Source organism: Vanacampus margaritifer, chromosome 7, assembly GCF_051991255.1.
Source record: "Vanacampus margaritifer isolate UIUO_Vmar chromosome 7, RoL_Vmar_1.0, whole genome shotgun sequence".
NCBI classification, from domain to species: Eukaryota; Metazoa; Chordata; class Actinopteri; order Syngnathiformes; family Syngnathidae; genus Vanacampus; species Vanacampus margaritifer.
The window spans coordinates 8,772,447-8,785,511 of NC_135438.1; the positions used below are offsets into that span (position 1 = coordinate 8,772,447).

A 13,065-nucleotide genomic window follows, 5' to 3' on the forward strand; every position below is an offset into this window, starting at 1 on the left:
ACATGCCCCCTTAAATGCCATAAGAATAAATTTGAGGGGGGGGGGGGGGGAAAACCCTCCAATTCATTTCTAAATTGTAATGTTATGAGGAATAATCTCACACTTTTTTTCATCCTGACCAAGACCTTCATTCTCAGAATATACGCCTTTTTGTTCTTGTAATAATACGTCTTTTATTTTACCCAAAGTGATGCAGAATTGTCAGATTCACAGTATGTGATATAAAGTTACCAATCAGAGAGCTCTTAATTGTCCCAAAGTAAAGGTCGGAGGAGTAATTGGTTCATTTTAATAATTGGTTAATTAAAAAAAAAATATATATATATATGGCAATTTATTTCCAATTACTTTGCAAGACCCTTTGCAGAGCACCCCAAGGAAACTTTCTTCCTCCCCAACAATTAAATAAAGAAGGAAAAAAAAAGTCCACAGTATATGAGACTTTTCAGTGATGAGCTGAAAGCTGAAGGCAGCGTTCAAGTGTTGTCATTTTAATGTGTACAATGTGATCTCTTCAGGAGCCATTTTGTAAGCCACCAAATGAGCCATAACGAGGTCTACATTGATTGTGGCTGACCAAGATATATATATTTTTCCCCCTGATATGCTTCATTATTAGACCGCAGGGCTCACGTCAGGGCTATTTGATCACAAATTGAGAAATAGATTAGAAGGTAAAACATACAGCTTGAATGCATTCAATTTGCCGCCGCCATTTTATGTCTACTTTAGTGATAGATAGCAAAATGTCATCTTCTGCACAAGTAGGACATCCATAACCAGCAGGATGCACTTTTTTTTATTTTTATTTAACTATGAATTTTACATGACTCACAAAAAGTGAAGTGATATTTTCCTTTCAGGTAAAATGTCTGGGTAAACCTAAAGTGCACTCCAACCTTTACAGGTGAACTTAATTTGACCTGCAAAGTTTTGGAACTTTATGCACAAGTTGCTGACAAGGAGCCGAATCCACCAGAAACCAACAACTGCGAATTTGGTTGAAGAACACTGTCATTATTTTCAAATTAAAAGCGACGGCTGCTGTGTGTAATGAATTGCATTTGATGTGTAATTTCACAAAATGTCGGTGCCACATGTAATGCAAAACACCGAAGCCTAAGTGATGTGTGTTTATGTGTGCACGTTGGCAGAGATAGCCGGAACAACCACTGCCTGAAAAAAGTAAATGATGTCAAATCAACACGCTCCTATTACGACACTGAATCGGTAATAGTCACAACACACACACACAACACACACACACACACTCACACACTCATCCCCAGTCGTGAGCATAATCTAACACTCATACATGCGTGTAATCATCCATTTCCACATGCACCTCTGATTACACCAAAGGGATAGCAATCTGTATGCATGGCAAAGTTTCATTTTAATTGAAACACACAAACGCATGCACGCGGACAGACAGACAGACAGACAGACAGACAGAGCACCCCTGCTGACAGGCCCCAGTTATCAAGCGAGGCAGGTAGCCGTGGATCAGGCAGCCTGGAGGCATCATGAAAAACAATTCAGGAAAGAGAGAGAGAGAGAGAGAGAGAGAGAGAGAGCGGCAGTGGAGGGGATGAATCTGAGATGAAAGAGCGAGGGCGGGGAGGGGGGGGGGATGAAATAAAATAAACACTCCTGTCAGAGATAATAAAATTGTCAGATGGAGAGCTACGGTGCAGAGGGGGTGGCGTTGAGAGATGCGAAATGCGAGGGTGGGTGTGGGTGGGTGAAAAAGGAAACTTGGAAGGTCAATGGAGGGAAAACAAAAAAAAAAAGGAGAAGAAAATGAGCAGGCAGGAGTAGACGACTGAACCAAATGTGTTCATGATAAGAGACAAAAGCAGGAGTGAGGAAGCGATTCAAAGATGAGAGAAAACTTACATACACCACGACGACGACAAAGCGGTTGACATCAAATGTAGCCTTTTGCTGTTCAAGTTGGCCATTTGTATATTGTTCTCATTTTTTCATCTTTTCAGCACAGTCCCCCATTCATCACACTCGTACACTCACTTGGAAAATGTCATTACAGCCAGCTAGTGGCACCACGATAATATTTGATATTTTCTTGAGGGGAAAATTTTCCGAAAAACCAAATTGTGTTACTGTTTGGAGTGAGTACTAGTGTCATCTCCAAACTGTAACTGGGGGATGTCAGAAACAGGTTATTAGGTGAAGCGCAAGGAGTCCGTTCCCTCACCCTGTCAGCACTTAGGACCCGCCGGCTGTCTTCTCTAGATTTGCAGTCAACATGTTTCTATATTACTCGTCACACCCGTGATGTAAAACGAGGCATCTATTTGAGGAAAGGCATTTATTTTGTGTGGTAGGGTTTTTTAAAGAGGAGGCCTTCATTTGGAAATACGGCTATAATAACGTAATTAAATATTTCTTTAGGGAGGGTGGAAGCTTCTACACTCACAGAAATATTTCAAGCCTAACTTTTTTCAACATAAATTACCTTTTTTTTTTTTCCAACACAAACCTATAAAAAAACGTATATGATACATTTTCATTAGTCTAATAAAGCCTATTTATTTTAATTACATAATCCTCAGGTTTATATGTATTTAGTATTAACAAAAGTATAATTACTCTTTATTTTTGTAAACGTTTTTAGGATGTCTGCATTCAGTTTTATCCCAACAACATAAAAATATAAAAAAAATGGAAAAACAAAAAAAGTGTTTTTCCATATAGCAGTATATTTATTGTGTATAGGTACCGAGTAACCTGATCATTATGCAGTTCAAACAATATACTTAATGTAATTTAAATAAATACTCTCATTATTATAATTAATTTAGAGTAATTATACTTCATTAATACTAAATACATAAACCTTAGGATTATGCATTTCAAATAAAAATAAAAATAAATAGACTATATGTATCATATAAGGTTTATTTGTTAGGTTTGTGTAAAAAAGATCTAGAAAATAAAGTAAATGCGAATTTGTCATGTAAAAACCCCCCATAAATCTTAAGTTAGGCTTGAAATATTTCCGTGAGTGTATCTGGGAAAGGTGTTTATTTCAAGGTTGCTCTTAACCCACTTATGTTTTCCTGAGCTGAAAAATGGGGGCGCCTAATAGGGGGTGAGGTGTTTATTTGAAGGTGGATGAGTAAAAATAATCAAAAGTATCTACTTACTGACGTCTCCTATTAAATGTGGAGTTGGGAGACTTTTTTTTTTCTTCTTTCCGTCAACTGGCCCACACTCCCAATGACAGTCATTATTGAGGCATGGCGCCCATTAGAGCGGGGGGTCGCCTATTTGAGGATGGACGATAGACACTTTAGCATATCATAGTCTTCGATACTGTATGATATGAATTCACTCTGCGAGCTGCCACAAACCCTCGTGAAGAGATGAAAGCTGTTAAACGATGGAGCGGGCGGATGAAGTGGGAGTGTACTAAAAAGCATGTGGAGGAAAAAACACACTCATCAGCGAGTCATGTCAAGTCGAGTGGGTTACTCACCCCCAACACGCATGACAGGCACTTACAAGAAGCGACTCCATATTGATGTGTGTTGCAGACTATCAAGCATGTTAAAGCTGCAATCGACTGAGGGAACGGAGCACAATTTTTCACCTAAATTGACCTGACGGCCGGTTGGAGTAAAATAAGCGCTTCGGAATCCTTTGGAAGAGACGGTGGCTTGTAATTAGGAGATTGCCTTGGGATCTTTCTATGCCAACACGGGAAGCTGTTTGAGCAATTTTTTTTTTCAATACACTTGATATCGAAAAATTGCTCCGAAACGGCTTCAATGAAATGATGAATGTTTAAAAAAAAAAGGAAAAAAAAGAGAGCAATGATGATGACATGTCAAATCGGTAAAATTACCGAATGAACAGTACTGAGCTCTCCAGAATAAAAAAAAAAAAAAAAAGATGAATGTTGATGTCAAGACATGACGCTATACCACACAAATACCGTTAACAGTGTAATGCGTCGGGATGCTCATCATGGAAACGCTATACAATGCAAATACTGTAGTACAAAACGAAGCCCATGGTTGATCCCTTCTTACCGTAAAACATCAGTTCCATGCGATTACACTTACGTGTGCCTGCGCGTCTCAATCTTGTTGTTTTTAATCATCTCCTCTTCCGTCTCCTCCAGGGAACATCTCATAACAAATACAGCTAAAACAGCAAAGGAGGCTGATGAATGGATAATGTTGTTTTGTTTTTTTACTGGCGCTCACTTTAATGTGTCCCCAGGCCCAGGAGCCTTTCCAACACTGGAGCACTTTTGGCCACTGCTTCTCATCATCAGAAAAAAAAAAAAAGATTGAAAGGGAATGATGACAAATAGAATCTTATAGGCATGCAGTACAGAGTCTTCGCTTTATTTGCTGTGGCAGCGTGTGGGGCTTTCCTTCATGCTCGCTTAGAGTAAACCAATTTGGGGCTGCGTGGCTAAGGGATGCCCATCAAGATCATGGTGTCCTAATTACAACCAATTTCATAGACGTGGCAATCTATTCATTTACTAGAGTGAAAACTGGAAAACACCAAGAGTCGTCTTTATTGGTCATTTTTCCATGCACCAAAATACGACCAAGTGTTGCGCATTGTACTTTAGCAACCTCTATCGGCCATGTCCGATAGCGAAAAAAATGAATAAATACAAAACTGAGACTCGAACCCGGATCGTCTGGTCGAAAGACTTACATCCATCTTACTTTGTGACAGCAAAGACTGTTTGAAAGCGCTCTATAAATAAAGATGACTTTATGTGATTGAGCTAACAATCCAGTAATGATCTTAGTGTTCATTTTTAGTGTTGACAGCGCATGCATGTCAATTCACCGTCGTCATGTTGGGATAGTATGGGAAAAAACATATAAAAATGACAATATAGATGCAGATCCTTTAATACATTGCCGAGGTATTGGATACAGTCTAAAAAAAATGTTTCAGGCGAGACTTAAGGTGATGAAAAGCTGTGACAATTGGGGATGTTGTTAACAAGCACATTGATTTGAGCTTGAAGGGAAACAATTGGCCAAACCAGTTCCAAAGAGACGAGGAAACAAAAGAGACAGAACAGTAGGAGGTGGGGGTGGAGGTAAGAAAAGTGCGGTGGAGAAGATGGAAGCTCCTGCAAATATATTGATAGAAGCAAGAAGCAAGAAGCAACACAAATGTTTGATGAAAAGGGAATGACAAAAAGAAGTCTCTAATCCTCTGTGATGATGTAAGTTGATCTATTTGATAATTTTTTTTTTTTAAAGATAAATACACAAGTGCAGTACTTTATGAATCCCCACCAATTAGAGTGCCTCCAATGAACCCCAAATCAAGTTCAGATGTTCTAGCAGGCTTTTGTAGACATTTTTTTGTACGTGAAAACATTGAAAAAAAAAAAGATTGAAAACGGGCATTTTAAGTAGTGCTTATGGGAGTGTACTGAATGTATAAAAAAAAAAAGTGACGAGGGAGCCGCATGATTTTGTTAGCAAAAAAAACAAAAACACATGAGTTAGCACACCGTCCACCTGAGTCCGGTTGTCCGGGAACTGGAGCAGCTGGAGTATGATATAGAGCAGGTGTAGCTCTGTCTCCCCTCGCCTTTGCACTAATCCATCTAAGGGTGCCCATGAAATCTAATTTGCAGCAGCCCCATTTCCATCACGTTTACTCTGTGTGAGACCGCATTGTTAGGAACGCGCATTCAGCACAAAAAGGTGAAGGCGCCCCAAAAAAAAAAAAAAAAAAAAAAAGTCCAGCGATGTCCACGTTAGTTAAAAGGAGCAAGTGCAATCCTCTCCGGAGCGTAATGAAGGATGGTCCAAAAAGCATAACACGGGTACAAGTGATTGTCCGACACAAAGATGCATTATTTGCACATTTAAAATACAAAGGATGCCAACGCAGCACCTTGCTTTTCGCTGCCTTCTCCTATACAGATTTGCACATATGCACATTTTCTTCTCATCCAGCCACTCTTACATTAAGGAGACGTGAGAATGAGATAAACCTATTAAAGAAATATAGTGCATTATTAAACACCGGGATGCAGCATTAAGGTTTTCTAGTCATTATGTAGCTTGGTTATGGTCTGTTATGCTTTATACACCACAAGGGACATCATAATTAGTAGAAAGTACAACAATGCTAACATGCTTTCTTGTAAAGATCCCTAAAAGTGAGGCTTATTGCAAAGTCTTTGAGGATTAGAGACCAATTCAAAACCAAGGTAACGCAGCTGTGTCAAGAACAAGTCGAAGACCAAGTCAAAATGAGACTGTGTTTAAAAACTAGATGAGGCCAGATCAAGTCCAAGTTCAGACCAAGACCATGGTCACATGAGGCCTAGTCAAGAACCAAACCGAGGTGATGAGAAACCATGTCAAGAGCAAGACTGAGACCGGATGAGGCAGCTGTTTTACAGAATTTTTTATTTCAAGCTTTAGAAATGTATATGAATCCATAAACAAGGTATTGTCGACAGCTGCAAATCCCACAATTCATTAGTTATTTAATTCAAAGTCCCCAGGAAAAAAAAGGCCTACCTTGTGCTACGACACCACAATTAATTAATTGTCAACTAAAAAAACAATCGCACTTTTGAACACGGTTTGCAAACGTCTGGCGAACGTTCGGCGGGCGTACGTGACCCTGAAAGAACCCTTGCGAGAAATCACCATTCGCTAACAGTCGCAACCCGTTCGACCCTCAGTGGGATACGGGCTTCAGATATTAGCAAGACACCAAGATGAACATGTGCCACTCTGCGGCAAAGTTCTAAATCAATTGTGTAATGTTTGTGTAAAATCCTGCCATGGGAGCAAGTTTCTAGTCAAGTCCAAGTCTTTAGTTTCCAAGCCAAAAAGTCAAGTCCAAGAATTGGACTTGTTTATGTGTTGTTGCATTTGCCTACTCTACGTCATTAGCATTGGACATCGCTCAGGTGCGCGGAAAGGTAAGGAACGAGAGAGGGGCAACTTGCAAGACTCGTAAGAAGACTTCAAGTTAAGTCTTGAGTCCAGTTGCAAGTCTCAAAAAATAGCAACGAGTCCTGAATCCTCTTAACTTAAAAAAAAAAAAACGCTGAATATCTTTCTCTTTGCTGTCACTATCAAAAGGTGGCAAAAATCCAGCAGGATTGTGTTTTACTTTGAAAGTGTAGCAGATGTCTGCGTGTTGTCAGTGCATAATGTATAAGGCGCAAGCAACCTGATAGCCCTACGGGCCGGGGCACGGTCTCGCTAATCACCCCCTTAGTGGCCAATTACACCCGTGCAGTGCACTCTTCACAGCATTTCACGACACTGGGCACGGTGCATCAATCCCAAAATAAAAAATAAAAAAAAGTCAACAGCCAAGTTGGTTTGACTCACAAACTGTAAATAAATACCAGCACTGTACATCATAGCAAGATAATGGTTCTTGAGTGCTTGCTGTGGGCGGCGAGACACACTTCCAAATGACCACAACACACACACGGTGATTGTGTAGATTGCGTGTTCATTTCAAGTGTGAATTCAAACATCCGTGTCATGTTGAGAGTCTGCTGCCTACAAATTGTCCACTGAGAGCAAGACAAGGTTCGGGGGGAATAAATACTGTGGCTTCCGGTGTAATTTGTAAGTCAGACAACAGTGTGTGCGGTCCCTCCAGACGTCATTATATTGATCTTAACTTCATACCAGTGCCATTGCGAGAATCGATAGTGGCAGGAAGACAAAGACTATTGAAGCGATGGAGGCTGAACAAAGGATGCCAAAGCACAATGTGCGAATCGTCCTCTTTTGCGCCTGCTCCAAATTACAAATCGGGAATGGAACCGCTGCACATCCGTCATCCATCATCAGGATGCGAGCGGCTCGACAAGCCGGGTGATTGATGACATTTCGGGCCGGAAAACTGATTTTGAATAGAACGTACACAGCCAAGCCACAGGGATTTTGTCCCCCCCCCAACAAGGTATATTTACATCCATCCGTCAACCTTCCGTGCATGTTGGCACAAAAGTTGAAAACGTCGGCAGAAACGTGGAAGCATGCTGACGCAGGGCACACAAAAAGACAAGACACGGCGGACTTCCATGTGGATCAATATTGCGCCGAATAAATCAACAAGAGGATACCGGTTGACTAATCCCTGCCGGAAGCGGGGATGCTTGCGATCACAGCACATCTAATACATGGAGTGCAGTCTGTAAGACAACGCCGATGACAGGAGGATTGCAAAACGTCAATGATTGCTTGTCGCAGCTGTCATTAAAGGTCATTTTCAACACGGCAGTTATGCAGCTCTGCTAAGTTAAATGCATGCCGTTCACTGTGATTTATATACGGCGGGACCGCCGACTTCCTGCGCCGCAGACAACGGAACGGCTCCAACATCTGTTGTTCCTTTTCCTCTTTCATCTGTGCTTCCAGTGGTGCAGCCAAAAACAGAAACTCTTTTACATCTGCGATGATTAATTCAGTAGTACTAATACCATTAATAGTGTTTAGTGCTGCAGTCGCTCTCTATTCAAAGTGTGAAAAGGGTACCACAAGAACACAAGATCTCTCTCGTGGAATGCAAGAGATTTTTTTTTTTGTTGTACGAATCAAACGTACAGAATTTGAATTGTAATTTATACAGCGGGAAATTAATTTAACAGACCCGGAAACAACGGACTCCGGATTCAACTGTCACAAACGAGAATGCAGTCCACTCAAAACACCCTTTTTTTTATAGTAGTTAGCAACTGGTACACGTTTTCCCAGAGATGTGCGTGTACGTGGCGGCCATGTTGGTAGGGGCGATGTTCCCATCAAGCAATCCAAGGCCATATATGGTGGGTACTAGCTGCAGTTCATTATCCACCCCAATCCGGTATCATTTGTTGAAAAAAAAAAAAATAATAATAATTTAAAAAATAGAAAAAGAAATACTGACTTGTTTCCCCAATATTCATTCGAAAAAGCTAAATGAAAAAACGAAATCTGAGTCCCGATTTTGTGCACAAATGGGAAAAAAAATATATCACGGGTGATTGGGACGTTTCATTGATTCCGGATATTTTCATATGCCACAATTTGTGTGAACAAGAAGCTTCAAATATTTCTACTGGGACTTTAGGCATGAGCACACTTGAAAAGATGGCTGAATTTTTAAAGCTGTTTTTTCATACAAGTTGTTTTGTTGCAAACGTCAGACATGTGGCTACAATATTAAAAAAAGAAATCTGTGTCAACTTATTAAAAAAAAAATGTGACTCTTAAGGAAATAGTAAGATGAAAACAGTCTCCAGTTAGAAGCATATGAAACCCTCATGTACTGTATAGAGATATTATATATTGAATTGAAATTGGATAATTTCCCTTGGCACCCCTCATAACGGCGCCCCGGTTTGGGATCACCGCTCCATCCCATCTCTCCCTCTTTCTTTATCACTATCCCAATGCAACAGAGTCTGGCAAATGGCTCCATAACAATAAAACTTAATTGAACTTATAGTCCAGCAATACGGGTGCGACACGTTCCCGCCGACTCACCTCTGAAGCTCCTTGACAGACATGGAAATCTTGAGGTTGTGTCCCAGAACGTGGAGTGTGGTGAGGATATCGGCCCACTGGACCATTTCCCCGAGAGGACCCCCTTTGAGCACCTTGGGGCTGAAAACGTCGCCAGACTCCTCTGTTAGAAACCCCACGTGGATTAGGATCTGCGAGAAGGCACACGCGCACAATCTTGTCTGATTCGGGCCAACCGGGTGAAGGATCCCACATGGTGCACTTAATTCTGCATTTCCACTGAAATGAATGTGGATAACTCCGTACTGACAATGTACAGTTTTATGTAAACCTGATCAAAACCATGATATTCGCTAATGTAATAATTAAAGTGAACACTGTTCAATGTTTGAATATACACAACCCCCAAAATTGTGAGAAAAGAGTGCACATTTCTCAACAGTTGAATCATGGCTAATTAAAATGTTTAACTCTTTGACTGCCAGACGTTTTCAGAAAAGGGATGCCGTGGGTGCCAGCCGATTTAAGCATTTTTGACTGATCTTTCAAGGTCCATAGAAAATTATGTGTTTGGACTATGGAAACACACATACTACCAAATGAAAGATTGGACTCTCATCTTTCATCAGAACAAAAAGTTTGTTTCTACCTTATTCCGTTTTTCAGTAATCAACAATAGAAAATGGTTAGTTTCACCTCTGTTTTGAAAAAAAACGTCGTTTAACGTCTTTGGCACTCCTCCATAGGATTTTACTAAACGTTATTTAACGTTTTTGGCAATCAAAGAGTTAAATGCAATTTTGCCCATTACAAAATCACTTTCAGAATATTATCATGCCTCATTTCCAACCTTTGTGATCATTTGTAAACTCTTGATCTTCAACCATTCATTTCAATTGCAGAATGAATAAAAAGATATTGTTATTAATTAAGTATTTATATAATTGTTGTACCAAGTTACGGTGCTGTTTTAATGACTTGGGGGGATTAGAAAAATTTGAATTTCTGATAGAAAAAAATTATTTTGGCAATTCCCAGTGAATAACCTTTCATACCTAATTAGACAACCAAGTTCAGTGCATCCGCAAGCCGACTCAATCCGTGCATGCAGTAAAAAAGTATCACTTTTTTTTTTTTCATGCCTGGATAATCATCACATCCCAGCAAGAAGGAAGCAACATGTTGCTTTTCCGACTGGATTGGACCGGGCCATGTCCGAGCCTTGCTTTACGAAATAATTCTGATTACATGCTGGCAAGCACAGCAAGTTTATTTATTTATTTTGGATGGCTGCATAAATATGTTTAGAAACAGATTTTTAAATTAATTTATAGATGTTTAAAGAACATTACATCTGGGTTGAAATTGAATGTTCATTCTTTTCAAAGCAATGCGTTCAACCTCACTGTACTAAAAACGACCCAACTTTCTAGCTCATGTTGTAAACATGCACCAAATATGAATGAAACATTAGACAATAGTGTGCATGCGTGTGCGTTTGTGTGTTGTCAAGCTCCGCCGAGAGTCCAGCTGGCGTGGAAAAATCCCCGGATTTAATAGGCCCGGCTCTATTAGCTGTTGCTTCATAAAAAAAAAAAATAAGTGAAATTTAATTACAGTTATGGCGGCAGATGGCAAGAGTGACAACCCGTGGCAGCAGCGCCGTTACTTTTCACGCGGTGAAGCGGCACGGCACAAAAAAAGTGGGGAAGAAGTTCCTCGCATAAAAACATGGAAATGTTACTTCTCTTGCAAATGTGTGTGCGGTCGTTTTACTGCTTCTAAGACCTCACAATTTAAGGATTGCTTGTATATTTGCTCACTGGGCAATCGGAATAAAATCTTGAGGCTTAAAAAAAGGCTTCTTTTTCATTTGGATTATTATTAGACTTGAAATCCATCATTTATTTGGATTATTGTGTGCGTGTTGGACTCGCTACCTTTGAGGCATGAGCTGCCAGTGTCTCATGAGGATCAAACACAAAACCTGCCAAAGCCGCTGAGCAGAGTGGGGAGGGGGTGAAAAAAAAAAAAAAAAAAAAAGAAGGTATAAAACAACACAATCCCACTGATATTTTCAGTCTTTTTAAATATGTTCACATTCCTCAACAATCACTTGTCCTACTTATCAAATCATTTTGTTTTCTGTGATAAACAAGCACAACATGAAGGAAGGACTTTTCTAATATACCGCAAAACTTTGACGGGTGATTTGACAGAGCATAGCATATGTAGTAATAGCTTGACCAAAATAAGGGGAATTAGAATAAATACAGTTATCGCACAGGCCTGGTCCGCTTACTAAACTAATAATGGTGTGTGTGTTTGGTTGGGGACCCTCGTTGAAGGTCAGTTTGATGGAAATGCACAGGTGGTAACACAAGCTGGCACCGTCAAACAGCAGCACTTCACCCTTAAATTCACCTTCTCTCATCTTCCTTCAGTCTGAAAATCTTGGCCACTTCTCAATATCAAGTAGATGTGATTCATCAACCTGGATCATTTGAGCAAGAATTGCCTACCTTATTATTCGATTATCGAATGATGGAAAAGTCTTACGGTTGATTTGGTGACTACGTGGTAAAGCGGTAGTTCCGTCATTTGGTGGCTTCTCCTGATATTAACAGATACTGTACCAGATATCTATTTGAGGTATGTGGTTGACATAGCCACGTTTAAATGGGGGCACCGTCTATTAGAACTATCATATTGGAGCGTTTCATTTCCCATCCTTGGCAAAATCCTCCAAAGATTTGACTTTTATTAATCCCTTCATTTCCACCTGGAAACGTATTCTTCCACACAAAGTGGATTAGACTAGATCAGTCTGGAGTCAGGCAAGTCTCTAAAGACCAGACTCTTAAAGACACAAAACACATTCAGCTTCCAAAAGATGCTTTAAAGGTCACTTGATAAAAGAACACGAAAGTCGTAGCAGACTCACTGCAAGTGGTTTGTGCAATCAGGCTCATTTCTGTCTTGTATCATTTTCTTTAAGCCTCGAATGGATTCCGCGACGTCCTGAATTAAAGCAATGAAAACAGAAATTTGCATAGAAAATACCCGCTCTATAACATTCTGAAAGTTGACCCTGGCTTTTATTAACGTCTCCATTCTATGCGTCTAAAAGTTACTTCCCAGACACTTTTCACAGTCTGATGCGGTAAAGTCCACCCACGCATCGACAGATATTTTCTGTATGCATCTCAGCCTTTGTTCATTTAGCACTTTTGCCACATTTGAGTTTCAAAACAGAGGAAAGAAAAAATTTTAAATGAATATGTAAAATATCTAGACTTGTTTATCTTAATAAGACAATCCAATATATATATTTTTTATAATTGTATGATGAATGGAATTAAATTAAACAACTGGTTAATAAAATAAACAAAAGATCTATACATTTTTTTTTTATATATACAATAAATAAAACCAACCAATCGTAAGATTTTTTTGAAACACATTTTACATAAAAAAAAATGCTACCACGTCAGAGGTACAACTTTTTTTTTCTTTTTCTTTTTTTACTGATTGTAATTCGTCTACAATGTCATTTCTT

General features: G+C 39.7%; 1 protein-coding gene across 1 annotated transcript in view; it reads right to left on the minus strand.

Moving 5' to 3' along the window:
* LOC144055132 (alpha-1,6-mannosylglycoprotein 6-beta-N-acetylglucosaminyltransferase B-like) overlaps positions 1–13,065 on the minus strand; it is an 88,051-nt gene that overhangs the window by 18,438 nt on the left and 56,548 nt on the right. The window contains 1 exon segment of the mRNA XM_077570851.1: positions 9,528–9,697. Within this exon segment, the coding sequence (XP_077426977.1) occupies positions 9,528–9,697 (170 nt within the window).